At 43.7% G+C, this 23,906-nt stretch overlaps 2 protein-coding genes across 2 annotated transcripts; one reads left to right on the top strand and one right to left on the bottom strand.

Annotated features, from left to right (window-relative positions):
* On the bottom strand, positions 1 to 18,663 carry LOC117740418 (cGMP-dependent protein kinase 1-like). The gene is made up of 20 exons (XM_034546810.1): positions 18,426 to 18,663; positions 18,206 to 18,341; positions 18,071 to 18,137; positions 17,889 to 17,988; positions 17,084 to 17,197; positions 14,896 to 15,001; positions 14,711 to 14,774; positions 14,547 to 14,624; positions 11,007 to 11,101; positions 10,155 to 10,220; positions 7,105 to 7,179; positions 4,661 to 4,757; positions 4,371 to 4,510; positions 3,530 to 3,619; positions 3,307 to 3,448; positions 3,065 to 3,228; positions 2,048 to 2,170; positions 1,253 to 1,315; positions 1,086 to 1,152; positions 1 to 1,013 (listed from the first exon to the last, which is right to left on the bottom strand). The coding sequence occupies exons 1-20, from the start codon at positions 18,661 to 18,663 to the stop codon at positions 915 to 917; spliced, it is 2,124 nt and encodes a 707-aa protein (XP_034402701.1). The 3' UTR covers positions 1 to 914.
* A 1,979-nt stretch (positions 18,664 to 20,642) lies between these two features.
* LOC117740499 (EKC/KEOPS complex subunit LAGE3) lies at positions 20,643 to 22,540 on the top strand. The gene is made up of 3 exons (XM_034546950.1): positions 20,643 to 20,727; positions 21,753 to 21,881; positions 21,960 to 22,540. The coding sequence occupies exons 1-3, from the start codon at positions 20,678 to 20,680 to the stop codon at positions 22,072 to 22,074; spliced, it is 294 nt and encodes a 97-aa protein (XP_034402841.1). The 5' UTR covers positions 20,643 to 20,677; the 3' UTR covers positions 22,075 to 22,540.
* Positions 22,541 to 23,906: the final 1,366 nt, after the last annotated feature.

Raw genomic sequence — 23,906 nt, 5'->3', positions numbered from 1 at the left:
ACAAAATAACAACGTAGCAACGCAACAAAAAAACAACGTAACAAAATAACAACGTAACAAAATAACATTGTAACAAAATAACAACGTAACAACGTAACAAGCATTTACATGAGAAACGTACAGCGGCCTCCTGGATGAAAGTCCTGTGTTTGTCAGACCCTGATTGAGGACGGGAGGTCACTACATTATTATTCTTTCTTACGATATTATGAGTCTTCTTTTCAAAATAGTACAACTTTATGTTTTATGTTCTTTGTTGTCATACGTTTATTTTTCAAGATATGACTTTCTACATTTCTTAAACTTAATTAATCAGAATATGAAGTGGTTAAAAAAGGAAACGCCTGGTTAATTCTTTACATTTTATGATATACAAAGTGATGACTTTATCCTGGAGATAATAGGACCTCAATCTTTATTTTCTAAATATTAATTATATTTTTGCAATATTACCAACTGTATTCACAAGAAATTAGGACTTTATATTCCTTAAATAGTATGTTATTTTCTAACATGTTCAGATCTTTTTTCCTGCAATTTTACAACTATAATGATTTTTATACATAATATTTTATGACCCTTTTTCTGTAATATTACGACTATAAATAATTATTTTTATTTTTACTTTAATCTTAATTGTTATAAATATTCTGACTTTATTGTTGAATTCTTAACATTGTCTCTTAATATCATGACTTTTTAACTCAGATTGATGACTTCCTGATTGAGGTATTGAACATGTGTAACACTCTTAACATCCACCAGAGGCAAACAGCTATTTTCGGTTAAGAGTCACAGTGTTCTTCGTCCGCTCAGCCTCCGGTCCATGACCCGGTCCTGCTAGAATCCCAGGTCCCAGCCGGACTCTTCATCAGGAGGCGGGTCCTCGGCGTCCGGTCCGTGACCCGGTCCTTCTAGAACTCCAGGTCCCAGCCGGACTCTTCATCAGGAGGCGGGTCCTCGGCGTCCTCAGGGAAGTAGTCAAAGTTGCGGTTGTCAAGCGGTCCGTCCACCTGGCAGGAAGACAGACGTTAGAGCTCTGGTCCTCTGATCTGAACCGCTCGGACTCTGAAGGAGAAACGCACCGCGGGCGTGAACGGGGAAGCGATGGTTCCCTGGCGGAGGCCGTCCCAGTTGAAGCCTTCAAACCACCTGAAGGACAAAAACAACAAGAACAACAACATGGCCATGACGACGTAAAGAGAGAGCTCCTCGAGACAAACCCGTGACGGTGATGATGAGAGCGTCTCACTTGTGTTTCTGGATGTCCTTGGCTCCATTCTTCTGATTTCCCAGCCTCTCTGAAGGGTTGTCCCTGAGACACAACACAGATGTGTTAACGGGTATTCTTCAGGTCTTCAGGTCTTCAGGTCTTCGGGTCTTCAGGTCTTCAGGTCACGAGATCCGATAGTTTAGAAAACTCCTCAAAGGTGGAGATAATTCTTTTTTAAAGTAACATTTTAAAAGCGTTTGGGAGGTGATGACCTCAACAAAGATGGCCGACGACCGGATTGTTTACGTTTCGTTAGCTCTGCTCGGCCTCATGACCGCTTTACAAACAAACGGGACCTCAGCTATTTGTTAACTATATGTCTACTAGGTGTTTACTATTGTTGACTATTTGTTTACTTATGTGTACTATTTGTTTTCTTATCTTTACTAAGGTTTACTATTTGTTTAATATTGTTTACTTATGTTTAATTTGTGTTTACTATGATTGACTATTTGTTTACTATTTCTTTACTAATGTTACTGTTTGTATACTATTTGTTTACTTATGTTTACTATATGTTTACTAATGTTGACTATTGTTTACTTATGTTTACTATATCTTTACTAATGTTTACTATTTGTTTACTATATGTTTACTATGTGTTTACTATATGTTTACTATTTGTTTACTATATCTTTACTAATGTTTACTATTTGTTTACTTATGTTTACTATATGTTTACTATTGTTTACTTACGTTTACTATATCTTTACTAATGTTTACTATTTGTTTACTATATGTTTACTATTTGTTTACTATTGTAAAGCGGACCACCTGCAGAGACGCTTGATGAGGTTCGCTGCACTCTTGGTGATCTTCTTGGGAAACTCGATCATGTCGATGCCCTTCAGGATGATGTTGTAGGTCTTCATGGGGTCGGAGCCCGAGAACGGAGGACTGGGGGCGGAGAGCAGAGACCGGGATTAAACACTTACCAAACCTGGTCCTTTAAGTAAAACCTGTACCTGCTCCTGAACCTGATCCATTAAGTAAAACCTGTTCCTGCTCCTGAACCTGGTCCATTAAGTAAAACCTGTTCCTGCTCCTGAACCTGGTCCTTTAAGTAAAACCTGTTCCTTCTCCTGAACTGAACCTGATCCATTAAGTAAAACCTGTTCCTGCTCCTGAACTGAACCTGATCCATTAAGTGAAACCTGTTCCTTCTCCTAAACCGAACTTGGTCCATTAAGTAAGAACTGTTCCTTCTTCTGAACCTGATCCATTAAGTAAAACCTGTTCCTTCTCCTGAACTGAACCTGATCCATTAAGTAAAACCTGTTCCTGCTCCTGAACTGAACCTGATCCATTAAGTGAAACCTGTTCCTTCTCCTAAACCGAACTTGGTCCATTAAGTAAGAACTGTTCCTTCTTCTGAACCTGATCCATTAAGTAAAACCTGTTCCTTCTCCTGAACTGAACCTGATCCATTAAGTAAAACCTGTTCCTGCTCCTGAACTGAACCTGATCCATTAAGTAAAACCTGTTCCTGCTCCTGAACCTGGTCCATTAAGTAAAACCTGTTCCTTCTTCTGAACCTGATCCATTAAGTAAAACCTGTTCCTTCTCCTGAACTGAACCTGATCCATTAAGTAAAACCTGTTCCTGCTCCTGAACTGAACCTGATCCATTAAGTGAAACCTGTTCCTTCTCCTAAACCGAACTTGGTCCATTAAGTAAGAACTGTTCCTTCTCCACCTGATCTTGCTGCCTGGGCTGTGAACCTGATCCAGACCCTTCTGGGTTTCCACGAGACGTAACGTGAATGGGAGTGTGTAACCTGGACTGGCGTACCTGCCGCTGAGCAGCTCAAAGACCAGGATCCCCAGAGACCAGCAGTCGGCGGAGCTGTCGTGGCCCTTGTTCAGGATGATCTCCGGGGCCACGTACTCCGGAGTCCCGCAGAAAGTCCACGTCTTCTTCCCCAGACCCACTTTCTTGGCGAAGCCAAAGTCCACCTGATCAAACAGAAGAAGCACAGGATGTCACGAGTGTTTCCACGCCGGGTGGAGACGCACGCTGTCGTGGCGCCGCACCAGCTTGGCGTATCCTCGGTGGTCCAGGATGATGTTCTCGGGCTTCAGGTCTCGGTAGATGATCCCTCTGGAGTGCAGGAAGGCCAGCGCCTCGATGACGCAGCCGGTGTAGAAGCGAGTGATGCCGTCGTCGAACGACCCCCTGAAATGGAGGCGGAGCCTGACGATGAGAAGGAACTTCCCGGTGTCTTATGGGTAAAAAAAAACACGCGCCGCCGCTCACCGGTCTCTCAGCAGCGTCCACAGCTCTCCCCCGAGACACGCCTCCAGCAGCATGTAGAGGTACTTAGAGTCTCGGAAAGTCCGATACAGCCTGCAGGAAGACGGAGACGCGGACTGAGTATTGGCCGTCGCCATCTTGTTTTTTTTTTGCAACCAGTGAACAGGAAGTGATCGTATTTGGGTGAAATCATCACGTCGTCACAGAAATATTTAATATGTCATCACAACATCCACAGAAGAGAACCTGAAGAACGTAACGGGAGTACTACTACTAGTACTAGTACTAGTAGTAGTACTACTAGTACCTGATGATGAAGGGGCTGTGGGCCTCCATCCATCTAGTACTAGTAGCAGGTAGAGGTACTAGAGACCTGGTGATGAACTAGTAGTCGTAGTATTAGTACTAGTACTACCAGTACCTGATGATGAAGGGGCTGTGGGCCTCCATCCATCTAGTAGTAGTAGGTAGAGGTACTAGAGACCTGAGGATGTACTAGTACTAGTAGTAATACTACAGACCTGATGATGAACTAGTAGTCGTAGTATTAGTACTACTACCAGTACCTTATGATGAAGGGGCTGTGGGCCTCCATCCATCTAGTAGTAGTAGGTAGAGGTACTAGAGACCTGAGGATGTACTAGTACTAGTAGTAATACTACAGACCTGATGATGAACTAGTAGTCGTAGTACTACTACCAGTACCTGATGATTAAGGGGCTGTGGGCCTCCATCCATCTAGTAGTAGTAGGTAGAGGTACTAGAGACCTGAGGATGTACTAGTACTAGTAGTAATACTACAGACCTGATGATGAACTAGTAGTATTAGTACTACTACCAGTACCTGATGATGAAGGGGCTGTGGGCCTCCATCATGATGCGGCGCTCTGACAGGATGTGACCCTGCTGACTCGTGTCCATGACGTGGCGTTTCTTCAGAACCTTCAGGGCGAACGAGCGGTTGGGGTCGTTCTTCAGTTGCACCTGAACACAGAAAACCACCAGTACGTCATACAAGTACGCACACGCAGTACTACTGAAGAACATACATGTACACACGCAGTACTACTGAGGAACATACATGTACACACGCAGTACTACTGAAGAACATACATGTACACACGCAGTACTCACCAGCTCCACCCGGCTGAAGCCTCCCATCCCCAGAGTGCAGATGATGTTGAGATCATTCAGTGACACTCTGGAAAATAAGTCTGCCTCCGCCTGCACACTACAGGGAACACAGAGTACTTATATACAGCCAGAGTACTTCAACAGGGAACACAGAGTACTTATATACAGCCAGAGTACTTCAACAGGGAACACAGAGTACTTATATACAGCCAGAGTACTTCAACAGGGAACACAGAGTACTTATATACAGCCAGAGTACTTCAACAGGGAACACAGAGTACTTATATACAGCCAGAGTACTTCTACAGGGAACACAGAGTACTTATATACAGCCAGAGTACTTCAACAGGGAACACAGAGTACTTATATACAGCCAGAGTACTTCTACACGGTCAGAGTACTTCTACAGGGAACACAGAGTACCTCTGTACGGTCAGACTACTTCTACACGGTCAGAGTACTACTTTACAGTCAGAGTACTTCTTCACAGTCATAATACTTATACACAGTCAGAGTACTACTACACAGCCAGAGTACTTCTACACAGCCATAGTTCTACTACACAGTCAGAGTACTTCTACACATCCATAGTTATACTACACAGTCAGAGTACTACTACACAGTCAAAATACTTCTACACAGCCAGAGTTCTACTACACAGTCAGAGTACTTCTACACAACCATAGTTATACTACACAGCCAGAGTACTACTACACAGTCAGAGTTCTACTACACAGTCAGAGTACTTCTACACAGTCAGAGCACTACTACACAGTCAGAGTACTTCTACACAGCCAGAGTACTTCTACACAGTCAGAGTATACTTCTACACAGTCAGAGTTACTTCTACACAGCCAGAGTACTTCTACACAGTCAGAGTTACTTCTACACAGCCAGAGTACTTCTACACAGTCAGAGTTACTTCTACACAGTCAGAGTACTTCTACACAGTCAGAGTTACTTCTACACAGTCAGAGTACTTCTACACAGTCAGAGTACTTCTACACAGTCAGAGTTACTTCTACACAGTCAGAGTACTTCTACACAGTCAGAGTACTTCTACACAGCCAGAGTACTTCTACACAGTCAGAGTTCTACTACACAGTCAGAGTATACTTCTACACAGTCAGAGTTACTTCTACACAGCCAGAGTACTTCTACACAGTCAGAGTTACTTCTACACAGCCAGAGTACTTCTACACAGTCAGAGTATACTTCTACACAGTCAGAGTATACTTCTACACAGTCAGAGTTACTTCTACACAGTCAGAGTACTTCTACACAGTCAGAGTATACTTCTACACAGTCAGAGTACTACTACACAGTCAGAGTACTTCTACACAGTCAGAGTACTTCTACACAGTCAGAGTTCTACTACACAGTCAGAGTACTTCTACACAGTCAGAGTACTTCTACACAGTCAGAGTACTTCTTCAGAGTACTTCTACACAGTCAGAGTAGTTCTACACAGTCAGAGTACTTCAACACAGTCAGAGTTACTTCTACACAGTCAGAGTTACTTCTACACAGTCAGAGTACTACTACACAGTCAGAGTACTACTACACAGTCAGAGTATTTCTACACAGTCAGAGTACTTCTACACAGTCAGAGTTACTTCTACACAGTCAGAGTATTTCTACACAGTCAGAGTTACTTCTACACAGTCAGAGTACTTCTACACAGTCAGAGTATACTTCTACACAGTCAGAGTACTACTACACAGTCAGAGTACTTCTACACAGTCAGAGTACTTCTACACAGTCAGAGTTCTACTACACAGTCAGAGTACTTCTACACAGTCAGAGTACTTCTACACAGTCAGAGTAGTTCTACACAGTCAGAGTACTTCTACACAGTCAGAGTACTACTACACAGTCAGAGTATTTCTACACAGTCAGAGTATTTCTACACAGTCAGAGTATTTCTACACAGTCAGAGTTACTTCTACACAGTCAGAGTACTACTACACAGTCAGAGTACTACTACACAGTCAGAGTATTTCTACACAGTCAGAGTTACTTCTACACAGTCAGAGTTCTACTACACAGTCAGAGTTACTTCTACACAGTCAGAGTTACTTCTACACAGTCAGAGTACTTCTACACAGTCAGAGTTACTTCTACACAGTCAGAGTTCTACTACACAGTCAGAGTTACTTCTACACAGTCAGAGTTACTTCTACACAGTCAGAGTACTTCTACACAGTCAGAGTTACTTCTACACAGTCAGAGTTACTTCTACACAGTCAGAGTACTTCTACACAGTACTACAACTGTTCATTCTGCATTTGTTATTGAAAATGTATTAAACACTTTATGAAAGAGACCTAAAAAATAGATTGCTTTTATTTAAAGTTTGACATTAGATTCCATGTTATAATTCTCATAATATGACGAACATTAAGATATTGGGCTGATTGATTGACAGGTACTTCCCGCCTCACCTGGACTCAAACTCGTCGCTGTCGCTCTCCTTGTTGTCGCCGTCCTCGAGTCCTCCGATCAGCTGTTTGAACAACCTGGGACACAAACACTGTTTTAGGAAGAAACAGAAGGAATAGAAGGAATAGAAGAAACAGAAGGAACAGAAGGAATAGAAGGAACAGAAGGAACAGAAGGAATAGAATGAATAGAAGGAATAGAAGAAACAGAAGGAACAGAAGGAATAGAAGGAATAGAAGGAACAGAAGGAATAGAAGGAATAGAAGGAATAGAAGGAAAAGACGGAATAGAAGGAATAGAAGGAATAGAAGGAACAGAAGGAATAGAAGGAATAGAAGGAATAGAAGGAACAGAAGGAATAGAAGGAATAGAAGGAATAGAAGGAAAAGACGGAATAGAAGGAATAGAAGGAATAGAAGGAACAGAAGGAACAGAAGGAATAGAAGGAATAGAAGGAATAGAAGGAACAGAAGGAATAGAAGGAATAGAAGGAATAGAAGGAATAGAAGGAATAGAAGGAAAAGACGGAATAGAAGGAATAGAAGGAATAGAAGGAATAGAAGGAATAGAAGGAAAAGACAGAACAGAAGGAATAGAAGGAATAGAAAGAATAGAAGAAACAGAAGGAACAGAAGGAATAGAAGGAACAGAAGAAACAGAAGGAATAAAAGAAACAGAAGGAATAGAAGGAACAGAAGGAATAGAAGGAACAGAAGAAACAGAAGGAATAAAAGAAACAGAAGGAATAGAAGGAACAGAAGGAATAGAAGAAACAGAAGGAATAGAAGGAACAGAAGAAACAGAAGGAATAAAAGAAACAGAAGGAATAGAAGGAACAGAAGGAACAGAAGGAACAGAAGGAATAGAAGGAACAGAAGAAACAGAAGGAATAAAAGAAACAGAAGGAATAGAAGGAATAGAAGGAATAGAAGGAATAGAAGGAAAAGACGGAATAGAAGGAATAGAAGGAATAGAAGGAATAGAAGGAATAGAAGGAAAAGACAGAACAGAAGGAATAGAAGGAATAGAAAGAATAGAAGAAACAGAAGGAACAGAAGGAATAGAAGGAACAGAAGAAACAGAAGGAATAAAAGAAACAGAAGGAATAGAAGGAACAGAAGGAATAGAAGGAACAGAAGAAACAGAAGGAATAAAAGAAACAGAAGGAATAGAAGGAACAGAAGGAATAGAAGAAACAGAAGGAATAGAAGGAACAGAAGAAACAGAAGGAATAAAAGAAACAGAAGGAATAGAAGGAACAGAAGGAACAGAAGGAACAGAAGGAATAGAAGGAACAGAAGAAACAGAAGGAATAAAAGAAACAGAAGGAATAGAAGGAACAGAAGGAATAGAAGGAACAGAAGGAACAGAAGGACCAGAAGGAATATAAGGAACAGAAGGAACAGAATGAATAGAAGGAACAGAAGGAATAGAAGGAACAGAAGGAACAGAAGGAATAGAAGGAACAGAAGGAATAGAAGGAACAGAAGGAACAGACGGAACAGAAGGAACAGAAGGAACAGAAGGAATAGAAGGAACAGAAGGAACAGAAGGAATAGAAGGAACAGAAGGAACAGAAGGAACAGAAGGAACAGAAGGAATAGAATGAATAGAAGGAACAGAAGGAATAGAAGGAACAGAAGGAACAGAAGGAACAGAATGAATAGAAGGAACAGAAGGAATAGAAGGAATAGAAGGAATAGAAGGAACAGAAGGAACAGAATGAATAGAAGGAACAGAAGGAATAGAAGGAACAGAAGGAACAGAAGGAACAGAAAGAACAGAAGGAACAGAAGAAACAGAAGGAACAGAAGGAATAGAAGGAACAGAAGTAACAGAAGGAACAGAAGGAACAGAAGGAATAGAAGGAACAGAAGTAACAGAAGGAATAGAAGGAACAGAAGGAACAGAAGGAACAGAAGTAACAGAAGGAACAGAAGGAATAGAAGGAACAGAAGTAACAGAAGGAATAGAAGGAACAGAATGAATAGAAGGAACAGAAGGAACAGAAGGAACAGAAGTAATAGAAGGAATAGAAGGAACAGAAGTAACAGAAGGAACAGAAGGAATAGAAGGAACAGAAGGAACAGAATGAATAGAAGGAACAGAAGGAACAGAATGAATAGAAGGAACAGAATGAATAGAAGGAACAGAAGGAACAGAATGAATAGAAGGAACAGAATGAATAGAAGGAATAGAAGGAATAGAAGGAATAGAAGGAACAGAAGGAACAGAAGTAATAGAAGGAATAGAAGGAACAGAAGTAACAGAAGGAACAGAAGGAACAGAAGGAACAGAATGAATAGAAGGAACAGAAGGAACAGAAGGAACAGAAGGAACAGAAGGAATAGAAGGAACAGAAGAAACAGAAGGAACAGAAGGAATAGAAGGAACAGAAGGAATAGAAGTAACAGAAGGAACAGAAGGAACAGAAGGAACAGAAGGAATAGAAGGAACAGAAGGAACAGAAGGAATAGAAGGAACAGAAGAAACAGAAGGAACAGAAGGAATAGAAGGAACAGAAGGAACAGAAGGAACAGAAGGAACAGAAGGAATAGAAGGAACAGAAGAAACAGAAGGAACAGAAGGAACAGAAGGAACAGAAGGAATAGAAGGAACAGAAGGAACAGAAGGAATAGAAGGAACAGAAGAAACAGAAGGAATAGAAGGAACAGAAGTAACAGAAGGAACAGAAGGAACAGAAGGAACAGAAGGAATAGAAGGAACAGAAGAAACAGAAGGAACAGAAGGAACAGAAGGAACAGAAGGAATAGAAGGAACAGAAGGAACAGAAGGAATAGAAGGAACAGAAGGAACAGAAGGAACAGAAGGAATAGAAGGAACAGAAGAAACAGAAGGAACAGAAGGAACAGAAGGAACAGAAGGAATAGAAGGAACAGAAGAAACAGAAGGAATAGAAGGAACAGAAGTAACAGAAGGAACAGAAGGAACAGAAGGAACAGAAGGAATAGAAGGAATAGAAAGAATAGAAGGAACAGAAGGAACAGAAGGAACAGAAGGAATAGAAGGAATAGAAGTGAAGATCACTCACTCTCTGTCGATAACGAGACATGTGACGTCTCCCATCGCCGTGACGCTCGCCGTGCGCACGTCCTCGCTGCCGAGACAGGAAACAGGAAGTGTTCATTTACGGCAGTAGAACGTCTAGAAGTCCTGGTTCAATGACTGTGAGGAACCAGTCTCAGTGTAGTCCTGGTCCTCTATATGACCTCAGTGTAGTCCTGGTCCTCTATATGACCTCAGTGTAGTCCTGGTCCTCTATATGACCTCAGTTTAGTCCTGATGCTCTATATGACCTCAGAGAACCAACACTACCACTTTAGTCCACAGGGGGCGCCATGACCAACACTACCACTTTAGTCCACAGGGAGCGCCATAACCAACACTACCACTTTAGTCCACAGGGGGCGCCAGAACCAACACTACCACTTTAGTCCACAGGGGGCACCAGAACCAACACTACCACTTTAGTCCACAGGGGGCACCAGAACCAACACTACCACTTTAGTCCACAGGGGGCGCCAGAACCAACACTACCACTTTAGTCCACAGGGGGCGCCAGAACCAACACTACCACTTTAGTCCACAGGGGGCGCCAGAACCAACACTACCACTTTAGTCCACAGGGGGCGCCAGAACCAACACTACCACTTTAGTCCACAGGGGGCGCCAGAACCAATACCATATGAGCAGGAACATATATCTGGATTTGATTAATAATTTTATATTTAGTTTTTGAGGCTCAAGGGTTTCTATACACGAGATCCGGACTGTGTGTGTGTGTGTGTGTGTGTATGTATGCGAGTGAGTGTGGATGTGTGTGTGTGTGTGTGTGTGTGTGTGTGTATGTGTGTGTGTGTGTGTGTGTGTGTGTGTGTGTCACCCTTTCAAAGCCTGCTCTCCAAACCAGTCTCCCTTAGTGAGCGTCTTCACCACCAGCGGCTCGTCACTGGGTGAGTTCTGCTGGGAGACTTTCACCTGCCGACATCACACATCACATTTCTCTGATCTGATGTTTCATTTATTTTATATTTCATCACATGTTTGTCACTGAGTTCTTCCTGATAAAAGCCCAAAGACTAACAACCCTCCCTCCTCACCTGTCCTCCTCCTCACCCCTAACCAACCCTTCCTCCTCACCTGTCCTCCTCCTCACCCCTAACCAACCCTTCCTCCTCACCTGTCCTCCTCCTCCCCCCTAACCCACTCTTCCTCCTCACCTGTCCTCCTCCTCACCCCTAACCAACCCTTCCTCCTCACCTGTCCTCCTCCTCACCCCTAACCAACCCTTCCTCCTCACCTGTCCTCCTCACCCCTAACCAACCCTTCCTCCTCACCTGTCCTCCTCCTCACCCCTAACCAACCCTTCCTCCTCACCTGTCCTCCTCCTCACCCCTAACCAACCCTTCCTCCTCACCTGTCCTCCTCCTCACCCCTAACCAACCCTTCCTCTTCACCTGTCCTCCTCCTCACCCCTAACCAACCCTTCCTCTTCACCTGTCCTCCTCCTCACCCCTAACCAACCCTTCCTCCTCACCTGTCCTCCTCCTCACCCCTAACCAACCCTTCCTCCTCACCTGTCCTCCTCCTCCCCCCTAACCAACCCTCCCTCCTCACCTGTCCTCCTCCTCACCCCTAACCAACCCTTCCTCCTCACCTGTTCTCCTCCTCACCCCTAACCAACCCCTCCTCCTCACCCCTAACCAACCCTTCCTCCTCACCTGTCCTCCTCCTCACCCCTAACCAACCCTCCCTCCTCATCTGTCCTCCTCCTCACCCCTAAGCAACGCTCCCTCCTCACCTGTCCTCCTCCTCACCCCTAACCAACCCTTCCTCCTCACCTGTCCTCCTCCTCACCCCTAACCAACACTCCTTCCTCACCTGTCCTCCTCCTCCCCCTAACCAACCCTCCCTCCTCACCTGTCCTCCTCCTCACCCCTAACCAACCCTCCCTCCTCACCTGTCCTCCTCCTCACCCCTAACCAACCCTCCCTCCTCACCTGTCCTCCTCCTCACCCCTAACCAACCCTTCCTCCTCACCTGTCCTACTCCTCACCCCTAACCAACCCTTCCTCCTCACCTGTCCTCCTCTTCATCCCTAACCAACCCTTCCTCCTCACCTGTCCTCCTCCTCACCCCTAACCAACCCTTCCTCCTCACCTGTCCTCCTCCTCACCCCTAACCAACCCTTCCTCCTCACCTGTCCTCCTCCTCACCCCTAACCAACCCTTCCTCCTCACCTGTCCTCCTCACCCCTAACCAACCCTTCCTCCTCACCTGTCCTCCTCCTCACCCCTAACCAACCCTTCCTCCTCACCTGTCCTCCTCCTCACCCCTAACCAACCCTTCCTCCTCACCTGTCCTCCTCCTCACCCCTAACCAACCCTTCCTCTTCACCTGTCCTCCTCCTCACCCCTAACCAACCCTTCCTCTTCACCTGTCCTCCTCCTCACCCCTAACCAACCCTTCCTCCTCACCTGTCCTCCTCCTCACCCCTAACCAACCCTTCCTCCTCACCTGTCCTCCTCCTCCCCCCTAACCAACCCTCCCTCCTCACCTGTCCTCCTCCTCACCCCTAACCAACCCTTCCTCCTCACCTGTTCTCCTCCTCACCCCTAACCAACCCCTCCTCCTCACCCCTAACCAACCCTTCCTCCTCACCTGTCCTCCTCCTCACCCCTAACCAACCCTCCCTCCTCATCTGTCCTCCTCCTCACCCCTAAGCAACGCTCCCTCCTCACCTGTCCTCCTCCTCACCCCTAACCAACCCTTCCTCCTCACCTGTCCTCCTCCTCACCCCTAACCAACACTCCTTCCTCACCTGTCCTCCTCCTCCCCCTAACCAACCCTCCCTCCTCATCTGTCCTCCTCCTCACCCCTAACCAACCCTCCCTCCTCACCTGTCCTCCTCCTCACCCCTAACCAACCCTCCCTCCTCACCTGTCCTCCTCCTCACCCCTAACCAACCCTTCCTCCTCACCTGTCCTACTCCTCACCCCTAACCAACCCTTCCTCCTCACCTGTCCTCCTCTTCATCCCTAACCAACCCTTCCTCCTCACCTGTCCTCCTCCTCACCCCTAACCAACCCTTCCTCCTCACCTGTCCTCCTCCTGACCCCTAACCAACCCTTCCTCCTCACCTGTCCTCCTCCTGACCCCTAACCAACCTTCCTCCTCAGCTGTCCTCCTCCTCACCCCTAACCAACCCTTCCTCCTCACTTGTCCTCCTCCTCACCCCTAACCAACCCTTCCTCCTCACCTGTCCTCCTCCTCACCCCTAACCAACCCTCCCTCCTCACCTGTCCTTATCCTCCCCCCTAACCAACGCTCCCTCCTCACCTGTCCTCCTCCTCACCCCTAACCAACCCTCCCTCCTCACCTGTCCTCCTCCACACCCCTAACCAACCCTCCCTCCTCACCTGTCCTCCTCCTCCCCCCTAACCAACCCTTCCTCCTCACCTGTCCTCCTCCTCACCCCTAACCAACCCTCCCTCCTCACCTGTCCTCCTCCTCACCCCTAACCAACCCTTCCTCCTCACCTGTCCTCCTCCTCCCCCCTAACCAACCCTCCCTCCTCACCTGTCCTCCTCCTCACCCCTAACCAACCCTTCCTCCTCACCTGTTCTCCTCCTCACCCCTAACCAACCCTCCCTCCTCACCTGTCCTTATCCTCCCCCCTAACCAACGCTCCCTCCTCACCTGTCCTCCTCCTCACCCCTAACCAACCCTCCCTCCTCACCTGTCCTCCTCCTCACCCCTAACCAATGCTCCCTCCTCACCCCTAACCAACCCTTCCTCCTCACCTGTCCTCCTCCTCACCCCTAACCAATGCTCCCTCCTCACCCCTAACCAACCCTCCCTCCTCACCTGTCCTCCTCCTCACCCCTAACCAACCCTTCCTCCTCACCTGTCCTCCTCCTCACCCCTAACCAACCCTCCCTCCTCACCTGTCCTCCTCCTCACCCCTAACCAACCCTTCCTCCTCACCTGTCCTCCTCTTCATCCCTAACCAACCCTTCCTCCTCACCTGTCCTCCTCCTCACCCCTAACCAACCCTTCCTCCTCACCTGTCCTCCTCCTGACCCCTAACCAACCCTTCCTCCTCACCTGTCCTCCTCCTGACCCCTAACCAACCTTCCTCCTCACCTGTCCTCCTCCTCACCACTAACAACCCTTCCTCCTCACCTGTCCTCCTCCTCACCCCTAACCAACCCTTCCTCCTCACCTGTCCTCCTCCTGACCCCTAACCAACCCTTCCTCCTCACCTGTCCTCCTCCTGACCCCTAACCAACCTTCCTCCTCACCTGTCCTCCTCCTCACCACTAACAACCCTTCCTCCTCACCTGTCCTCCTCCTCACCCCTAACCAACCCTTCCTCCTCACCTGTCCTCCTCCTCACCCCTAACCAACCCTTCCTCCTCACCTGTCCTTCACTGATGATGAAGAAGGTGTCTCCGGTGGCTCCCTGACGGATGATGTAATCACAGTCACTGTAATGAGTCTGAGGACACAGAGAAGACGAGTCAAGTGAAGCTCAGGTTACGGATATTAATGTCAGTATATTATTATTATAGAAAAGTGTGTCACCTCCTCTAGAACATCGGCCAGTTTGCTGAGAACGTCCTCGGGCAGCTCCTGAAACGAGGGAACGCTGGAAGGAGAAATGTCATGGAGAGAGATGTCATGAGGAGAGATGTCATGAAGAGAGATGAAGAAAGGCCTGAAACCAGCCAAGCTGTGTGTGTGTGTGTGTGTGTGTGTGTGTGTGGTACCTGCGCAGGAAGTCTGTGTACTGGGAGTGCTTGATGAGACCAGTCCTCATCATGATGGTCTGGAAACCCTGCCGGTCGATGGCCCACAGCTTGATGTCGGTCAGAGCTGCAGATGATTTGAGGTTCACATCTTGAAGGATTCATAACCTTCAGCGCTTAAAACTCTGAGACAGACGAGAAGTATAAATTCAGGTCCAGAGAGGCGTCCCTCTGGGTCCGGTTCTGGGTCCCCTTCTCTTCACGGCAATAAAATATTAAGCACAATTAAATAATCAACGTTTCTTTTCTTTTCTCTTCTTCTTTGGTATAATTATTACCCTTGTCTGGTAACGGTGGTGTTATTTATTATATATAACCTAAAAAAAGTTCTAATTCTTTATTTTCTCCTGTAGACTGCTCTGTTTGAGACACTTTAACGAATAATAAAATACATACATACATAATTCAATGAATAAATAAATAAGTAAATACGAAAATAAACACCACCGACCAAATCCTGTGAAAAAACCCAAACCAACATGTCGGTCCGCCTCTCGGCATCGTGTCACTTCCTGTCTGTGTCTTATTGGTTCCCACTGAAGACCTTCATCTTTAAAAACACAAACATATAGTTCATCATTCGTTTACTGTTGTTTCTAATTAAACAAACAGGAGGAAATACATTTTGGGGACTATTTTCAGCGGCGGATGAATCCACTTTTGATGCATACTATTTGTATGTGTGATTGGGTCAGAATAAACTGCAGTGTGATGATGATGATGATGATGTTGATGATGATGATGGTGTTAATGGAGCTCTATGGACACAAACAGTCTTTATACTCGTTGGTTGTTTTTAGAGAGAAAGATGTTTTTGTTAAACTAGGAACAACAAATATTTAATAATATAAAGCTTTGATTTAGTTCTGTAGAAGAAGAAGATTAAAGTGACACAGACAAGCACACACACACACACACACACACACACACACACACACACACACACACACGCATATACACACATGTCCAGGTATTGTATTTATATGCTGAATATATATTAAAGTTAGCCGTGCACAGGTGACATGTGATATATTTCTCACTTCCAAACCCAGAAAGATATTTTAAAGGTTCATCCAAATCTAATCTTGCTGATAGTTTATTTATTTGATCCATTTATCTATTTGAAAAACAGAAAAACATCTAAAAGAAGTGAGGGTGATTTTTCTGTTTGCGAAGAGAGGAAGACGAGTTCACAGATGTGAATTAATCCGACTGAGGAGGATGTTTGATGGTCGACCTTCATCGTGTTACATCCTCAGCCGCTTTGTGCTTCGCTGACGTCATCGATGTCACTGAGTCCACAAACTCGTGGGCAGCTTTAATGCATCAGATTGGTGGAAAACATTGGAGGGTGATACGTGTGTAATTATAACGTGATAATGTGTAATAACATGTGATTATGCACTAACGTGTGATAAATAATGTGTGATGTGTGACAATATGTAATACAGTGTGTAATGACATGTGATTATGTGTAATAATGTGTAATAATATGTGTTAACATGTGAATATGTGTAGTAACATGTGATAACATGTAATAACATGTGATAATGTGTAATAACGTGTGATAAATAATGTATGATGTGTGTTAACGTGTTATAATGTGTAATAACGTGTGATAATGCGAGTAATAACATGTGATTATGCGTAGTAACATGTGATAATGCGTGATATTGTGGGATAATGTGTGTTAACGTGTGATTATGTGTAGTAACGTGTGTTTATGTGTAATAATGTGTGTTAACATGTGATAATGTAGTAAGATGTGATAAGGTGTAGTAACGTGTGTAATTACATGTGATTATGAGTAGTAATATGTGATAATGTGTGTAATAACATGTGATCATGTGTAGTAATGTGTGATAACGCGTGTAATAACATGTGATTATGTGTAATAACATGTGATTATGTGTAGTAACATGTGATAGCGCGTGTAACAACATGTGATTACGTGTAGTAACGTGTGATAACATGTGTAATAACATGTGATCATGTGTAGTAATGTGTGATAACGTGTGTAATAACATGTGATTATGTGTAGTAACATGTGATTATGTGCAATAACGTGTGTTTATGTGTGATAATGTGTGTTAACATGTGATAATGTGTAATAACATGTGATAACGTGTGTAATATCGTGTAATAACACCTGTGACAGTCGCAGTGCGAGTGCAGTTGTACAGGATGGCCAGTTCTCCGAACACTGTTCCCTGGCCGATGGTGCACAGCTTCTGTCCTTGCTTCGTCACTTCCACCATTCCCTCTGTGAACACACAGCAGAGAATCAGCCGGACATTCACATGCGCATTTATATGCAAATAAGCTTCACTGCACCAACAGTTAACATCACAGAGATCAGCCAACAGAAGCATATTTGAGCCCAAGAGACGAGCGATGGGCGATCTAAATATAAATACGCCAACGGGAAGAGACTGAGAGCGGAGATCTCGTTGTAAACAAACCACTTCAACCTTGAAACCCTTCAGTTAGAGAGCTGAAGGAGACTAAACCGAACAACATTCTGATTTTAAACAGGCCTTTTGTGGACAAAACCAAGAGTCATTCAGTGGAAAGGACCCGGCTGTCATTGAGAGGGAAGAATGTGTCGGGTACATGAAGCTTTTTGTAGTATTTATTCTTGCAGCTTGTCGCTTTTATCCCGTTACGCACAGAAAGCGACAATCAGTTTTTTGTTCCGTCGCCATCTTGTTTTTTGTTCGTCGCCATCTTGGTTTCTTGCAACCACCGGTGGCACGAGTGGGTGGAGCTTCGTACAACCGAGCTCTGAATAAGACATTTTAAAGCGACCACAATGTTATTGTTAATTTACAAGAAGTGAAAACACGGACAACGCCGATGTAGAGACTTGTCAATCACCTTGTAGCCCCGCCCTAAAGCATGTATTGAAGAAGACTTTGAATGAATATTGATTAGCACATTAATCAGAGTCTCACCCTCCAGAACGTAGACCGTGGAGCCGTCGTCTCCCTCCTGGATCACACAGCAGCCTTTGGTCAGGCTGGTTGGATGCATGCAGTCCATGATGGTGAGGATCTGAACCAGAAGCAACAGACGTGACCATCAAACACACGGGAGGCCCGTTAGAAAGCAGCATCGGCACAGGTGTTGACGTTACCTGCCCGTGTTCCAGGTGTTTCATGAAGTCATTGTCCATTAGAGCCCTCTGGATCAGCTCATTGGACCTGGACACACACAGACAGGTCAGTCCATGCTGTGTGTGTGTGTGTGTGTGTGTGTGTCCAGGACTCACTCTTTGGTCTTGGAGTAGCTCTTGAGTGTGACATCGGTCAGCTGTGAGGGGTCCAGGGCTGTGGGCTCTGCAGAGATCGCCTGTCTCTTCATGCGCTGAGGTTCATCCGGTGCAGCCGGCGGCTGGACGGCGGCTCCTTGAAGACCAATAAGAACCGGATGAGCTGCTGGACCTGGACTCACCTTCGCTGCCCCCCCTCCATGTCTGCAGGTGGACTCACCCGTGCTGGCCGACTCCCCGGCGGCGGCGGCGGCGGTGGCCGCCTGCTGCGAGGCGCTACGGTGCCGGTCCATCTCCACCTGTAGCTGCCGGATCAGGTCGTCCTTGGTGTCGAGCTCCAGCTCCAGCTCGTCGATCAGAGCGTCTCTCTGACGGAGCTCCTCGATCTTCAGCTGCAGAGCCAGCTGGAGGTCCCGCAGGGTGCCGGAGCTCTTCGACACCGCCATGTACAAATACATGTATACTCTGAAGAGGAGGGACAGTACACGGTTTATACAGGTAACTATTTATCAGCAAAAACTTTTGAGGAAAAACACAATTTATATTATTTTACTTCATATTATATGACTTTATATTATATTCTTAATATTGTATTACTTCATATTATATGATGTATTATTATATGAATGTATATTATATTACTTAATGTTATATGACTTTATATTATATTCTTACTATTATATTTTCAATATTATATTTCTCAATATTATATGACTTTATTTTATATTCTTAATATTTTTTTACTTATTATTATATTACTTTATTTTACTTAATGTTATATTACTGTATATTATATATTTTTATTTTATAATACTATATTATATTAATATTAACATAACATGCTAGAGCTGTAAGGTAACAATAATTATTAAAATGATTTATTATTTATATATATATATATATATATATATATATATATATATATTATTTAACAATAATAATATTAATAAATACTCCATATTTAAAAAACATTTCATAAGGTATTATTTTTTAGTATATGATAATGTTAAATGATCAAACGTTAAAAAGAATATCACCAGTGTACCTCTAAATACTCATGTAAATACTGTCACTGAGTTGTTCAGAGTACTCTGTACATATGGTACTAGTATTCAGTAAGTAGTCTGGAGTACTCACTTCTGCTGCTGAGCCAGAAGAGTCCGGAGTAGGAGATCCGGTCCTCGGGTCAGGTTCACTTCTAATCTGGATCTAAAATAAATAATGATATCAGTTATTTATCTGAGATATTCAGTAATAAACGCGGACCGGTGACGTCACGGCTGTGGTTCCGACCATCATCATCATCATCATCATCATCATCGGTGATCCGGATCAGACGGACTGAGATTCAGAGGCTGAAGAGACGCGCAGCTGAGTTTGACAGCGCTCCTACAAAATAAGAGTCTCACCACGGATTTATTTTTAAAGTCTGGAAACGCAGAGGAGTCTGAGAGTTTTACGTCATTCTTTTTATTTTAATGTCTTATTTGGACGATATGAACAAATATAATCTTTTAATGAGGTGAATCGAGTGTGTGTCAATTCTGGATAAACAGTGATATAAAATTACATAAAAAGTAGTTCTGTGCAATATAAAGATCATGTTTATGATAATAACCGAGTATTACGTAAAATATATATATATATATATATATATATATTTATATATATCTTTTTTTTTTTTTTTTTTACTCATCATATTGAATGTTATTCTATATTTATTTATGTGGTTTGTTTATGATAATAACCGAGTTTTATGTAATATGCATGTTTCACTGTATTAACAGTTTCCAGTTTAAATAAAGATACATGTTAACTACATATTATATTATATTATATATATTTGCTGAACAATGTGCCAGAGAAGAAGTTTAATACTATATTCAAATAATATGTAATATGTATTTTATTTTTGTATTATACTTTATTATACATACCACATTTGTCTGAGAGCAATAGCTATAGAAAAACCTATAATGAACATATAATATACAGAGTATTATTATACTGTGATTTAAACCCAACAGGATATAAAATTTGTAAAACGCATTCCGATAAAATAATAAAATGCTGCATACAAACATGTTGCTTAATAAGTTCATAATAAAATAGATTTATTTATTTTTTAAATATTTTTATGAACTTACCACTCATCTTAAAAAAGCCTATGTCATATATATATATATATATATATATATATATATATATATATATCATATACATATTTATATACATATATATATATATGTATATAAATATGTATATAAAATATGTATATATATATATTTTAATAATCATATTGCATGTTATTCTATATTTATTTATGTGGTTTCTTTCCTAATCATAGGTTTTAATATGAGACAGGTGCAGTACCGTCCTCCGCCGCTCTGGAGCAGCAGAGCGCCATCACGGTTCACCGGAAGTGTCTTCTTCTTCTCCGGAAACGTGATTTACTGAAACACAACAAACAAGATGGCGGCGACCAATGCAGAAAGAAACCACGAAACGAGCCAACTGGAGTTGTATCCTTCAATCTGAGCTTTGGAAGTTTACTTCATGCTTTTATTTGTGTTATTAAGTTATGTTGTGACTAATTAATTATGCATTTAATTTAGAAACGTCTCGATAGCATCAGCATGATCCGCTTTTATCTCAGTAACGTTCCCTCGTCTCTCTTCTGTCCACCAGAGATTCATGCAGCTACCTAATGTCCTGTAAGTTATTATTAATACTATTTATTAATTCATGTATTTAATTATTTAACACTTATTTATCTGAAGATAATGTTGATTAAACACTCGAGCAACACTTAAAATCAATAGATTAATTTAACTAAATTGTGAAAAATAAAATAATTAAAAAGAAGAATAAAAAACTATTAAATTAAAGCAGATATTATAAGAAAGCCTTTTGATAAAAAATAAACAGCTCAAAGTTTATAACACGTTTATAACACTTTGTGATGGATGTGTTAAAATGCACAGCCGCTAAAACGTATTTTCATCTTCAGACTTTCTCAATGAACTGATCTTAAATTCCTAAAAAATATAAAATAATAATAGTAAAATATCATAGTTTATTAGATTATTCATATTTTATTTTTAGAATCTAAATCTGCGAAACAGCCTCACTTCTGACATTTATGTATGTGGTACAAAATGTGGATTATTTCCTTCTGAGATTTAGTGGAGTAGAAGTATACGAGTACCTCAACGTTGTACTTCTTTACATTTAAAACAGGAGCACAGAGTTCTTCATGTTTCTCTCTCAAGTCCACAGATTTCTGCGTTAACTTTAAAATGCTGCTGCGACAGTTTACTTTGAATGACTTCCCTTCGCATAATTAATCGTGTTTAACTGTATATCAATTCACACAAGCAGACGAAGAGGAGTCGCCCCCTGGTGGTCAGTAGAGAGAATGCAGCTTTAACACATGAAGCATAGACTTCTATACAACCAGAGGAGTCGCCCCCCGGTGGTCAGTAGAGAGAATGCAGCTTTAAGACTCTTCAGCTCTGGCTTCCCTTCTTCCTTGACCCACCCTCAGCTCTCTGGACGTCCCCTTCCCGTCGCCCCGTGAGGCGGCCATCGCTCTGCGCTCGCTGTCTCCGGACCGCGAGCCGAGGAAATCCGGCATCAGCAAACATCTGGCGCTGACCGGCAGCACGTTGACCGCGTGAGGAGAAACTCCATCTCACGTCCTCCGGCCGCGCTGACGGCCGTCATTTTGACTTGATTTTCTTCTTCTTTGCAGGAAGTGGAGCGCAGATGAAGCTCGAATCCTCAGAGTGTCGGTAAACTCGTTCATGGATCACCTGACGCTTGTGATGGAGACCATGGAGATGTTCGGCCCCCCCGCGACCCAGTGAAGTCACGTGATCCAGGACCGGTCCTGTCGTTCCAGACTTTAAACACTTTACATGGACCAAAGAACCCGGCGGCTTGGTTCCGGTTGGGTTCTTGTTCTAACTCCTTTTGTATAAAACAGATGTGGTTCCTCGTTTGACCAGCAGAGGGCGCCAGGGGATTAAATATCTCATCCAGTAACACAAAATTAAAATGTGGCATAATAAAAACATGAGCTTTCTTTGTTAAATTGTGTGAAGACATTTCTCTAAGTGAGAGAATATTAAGCGGAAAGTAAATGAAACGACTTTGGTCTCCTATTTTTCACTTATAAATGAATTTCCAGCAGTAATTTACGAAAGTCAGACATTTAACTGAATAATTAGTTCAACAGAGTTGAAGCACAAACATTATTCCTTAATTTTAACTGTTTAGTCTCGTCTCCTTCCATAAAGAATAATATGTATTAATAAAACAATGAGTATTTAACGTGATGAACTCCTTTCTTCCTTTTAAACCGCATGAATAGATCTCTGATGTGTTCATGTGTTGTTGATCATAACAGACGAGCTCCAGGAACCAGATCCGCTTTGGAATCCGGAGAATTTAGTGCCGCGTCGCAGACTCACACGGACCTGAAAGTAGGCGAAGAGGTCCTGGTTTGTTCTGGCGCCCCCTGTGGACTAAAGTGTTAATGTTGGTTCTGGTGCCCCCTGTGGACTAAAGTGGTAGTGTTGGTTCTGGTGCCCCCTGTGGACTAAAGTGGTAATGTTGGTTCTGGTGCCCCCTGTGGACTAAAGTGGTAGTGTTGGTTCTGGCCCCCCCTGTGGACTAAAGTGGTAGTGTTGGTTCTGGTGCCCCCTGTGGACTAAAGTGGTAGTGTTGGTTCTGGTGCCCCCTGTGGACTAAAGTGGTAGTGTTGGTTCTGGCCCCCTGTGGACTAAAGTGGTAGTGTTGGTTCTGGCCCCCCCTGTGGACTAAAGTGGTAGTGTTGGTTCTGGCGCCCCCTGTGGACTAAAGTGGTAGTGTTGGTTCAGGTACCCCCTGTGGACTAAAGTGGTAGTGTTGGTTCTGGTGCCCCCTGCGGACTAAAGTGGTAGTGTTGGTTCTGGCGCCCCCTGTGGACTAAAGTGGTAGTGTTGGTTCTGGCGCCCCCTGTGGACTAAAGTGGTAGTGTTGGTTCTGGCGCCCCCTGTGGACTAAAGTGGTAGTGTTGGTTCTGGCGCCCCCTGTGGACTAAAGTGGTAGTGTTGGTTCTGGTGCCCCCTGTGGACTAAAGTGGTAGTGTTGGTTCTGGTGCCCCCCTGTGGACTAAAGTGGTAGTGTTGGTTCTGGTGCCCCCTGTGGACTAAAGTGGTAGTGTTGGTTCTGGTGCCCCCTGTGGACTAAAGTGGTAGTGTTGGTTCTGGCGCCCCCTGTGGACTAAAGTGGTAGTGTTGGTTCTGGCGCCCCCTGTGGACTAAAGTGGTAGTGTTGGTTCTGGTGCCCCCTGTGGACTAAAGTGGTAGTGTTGGTTCTGGTGCCCCCTGTGGACTAAAGTGGTAGTGTTGGTTCTGGTGCCCCCTGTGGACTAAAGTGGTAGTGTCTCTGAGCACCAGGGTCTCTTTAGAAAACCTCATTTTACTGCAGCGGGGTCTGACAGTCTGCCTCTCAGTCCTGGTTCTGGTTCTCCCGTGCCCCCCTTCCCTCCAGCACCACATCCTCAGATTATTTCTTCACTCATTCCAGTTTATTTGTTCTGGTAAATGTGTTTTGGTAAAATACTACATTACTCTGCGTCCATAATGTATAAACGTCCTCAGATCGTGTTGCAACGACACAATCGAGCTTCTTTTAGTTCCCGATTGAAATATTT

The sequence above is a fragment of the Cyclopterus lumpus genome, chromosome 12, assembly GCF_009769545.1.
Source record: "Cyclopterus lumpus isolate fCycLum1 chromosome 12, fCycLum1.pri, whole genome shotgun sequence".
Taxonomy (NCBI): Eukaryota; Metazoa; Chordata; class Actinopteri; order Perciformes; family Cyclopteridae; genus Cyclopterus; species Cyclopterus lumpus.
Note: the sequence above shows the minus strand (reverse complement) of the source record. Positions and strands in the feature narration are given on the sequence as shown.

Coding starts and splice junctions, on each gene's coding strand:
- LOC117740418 (XM_034546810.1), bottom strand. CDS start 18,663: ATGTATTTGTACATGGCGGTGTCGAAGAGCTCCGGCACCCTGCGGGAC. Junction 18,342..18,425: donor CGGGGAGTCGGCCAGCACGG/GTGAGTCCACCT, acceptor TTGGTCTTCAAG/GAGCCGCCGTCCAGCCGCCG. Junction 1,153..1,252: donor AAGGACATCCAGAAACACAA/GTGAGACGCTCT, acceptor TTTGTCCTTCAG/GTGGTTTGAAGGCTTCAACT.
- LOC117740499 (XM_034546950.1), top strand. CDS start 20,678: ATGGCGGCGACCAATGCAGAAAGAAACCACGAAACGAGCCAACTGGAG. Junction 20,728..21,752: donor GAAACGAGCCAACTGGAGTT/GTATCCTTCAAT, acceptor ACCCACCCTCAG/CTCTCTGGACGTCCCCTTCC. Junction 21,882..21,959: donor ACCGGCAGCACGTTGACCGC/GTGAGGAGAAAC, acceptor TCTTCTTTGCAG/GAAGTGGAGCGCAGATGAAG.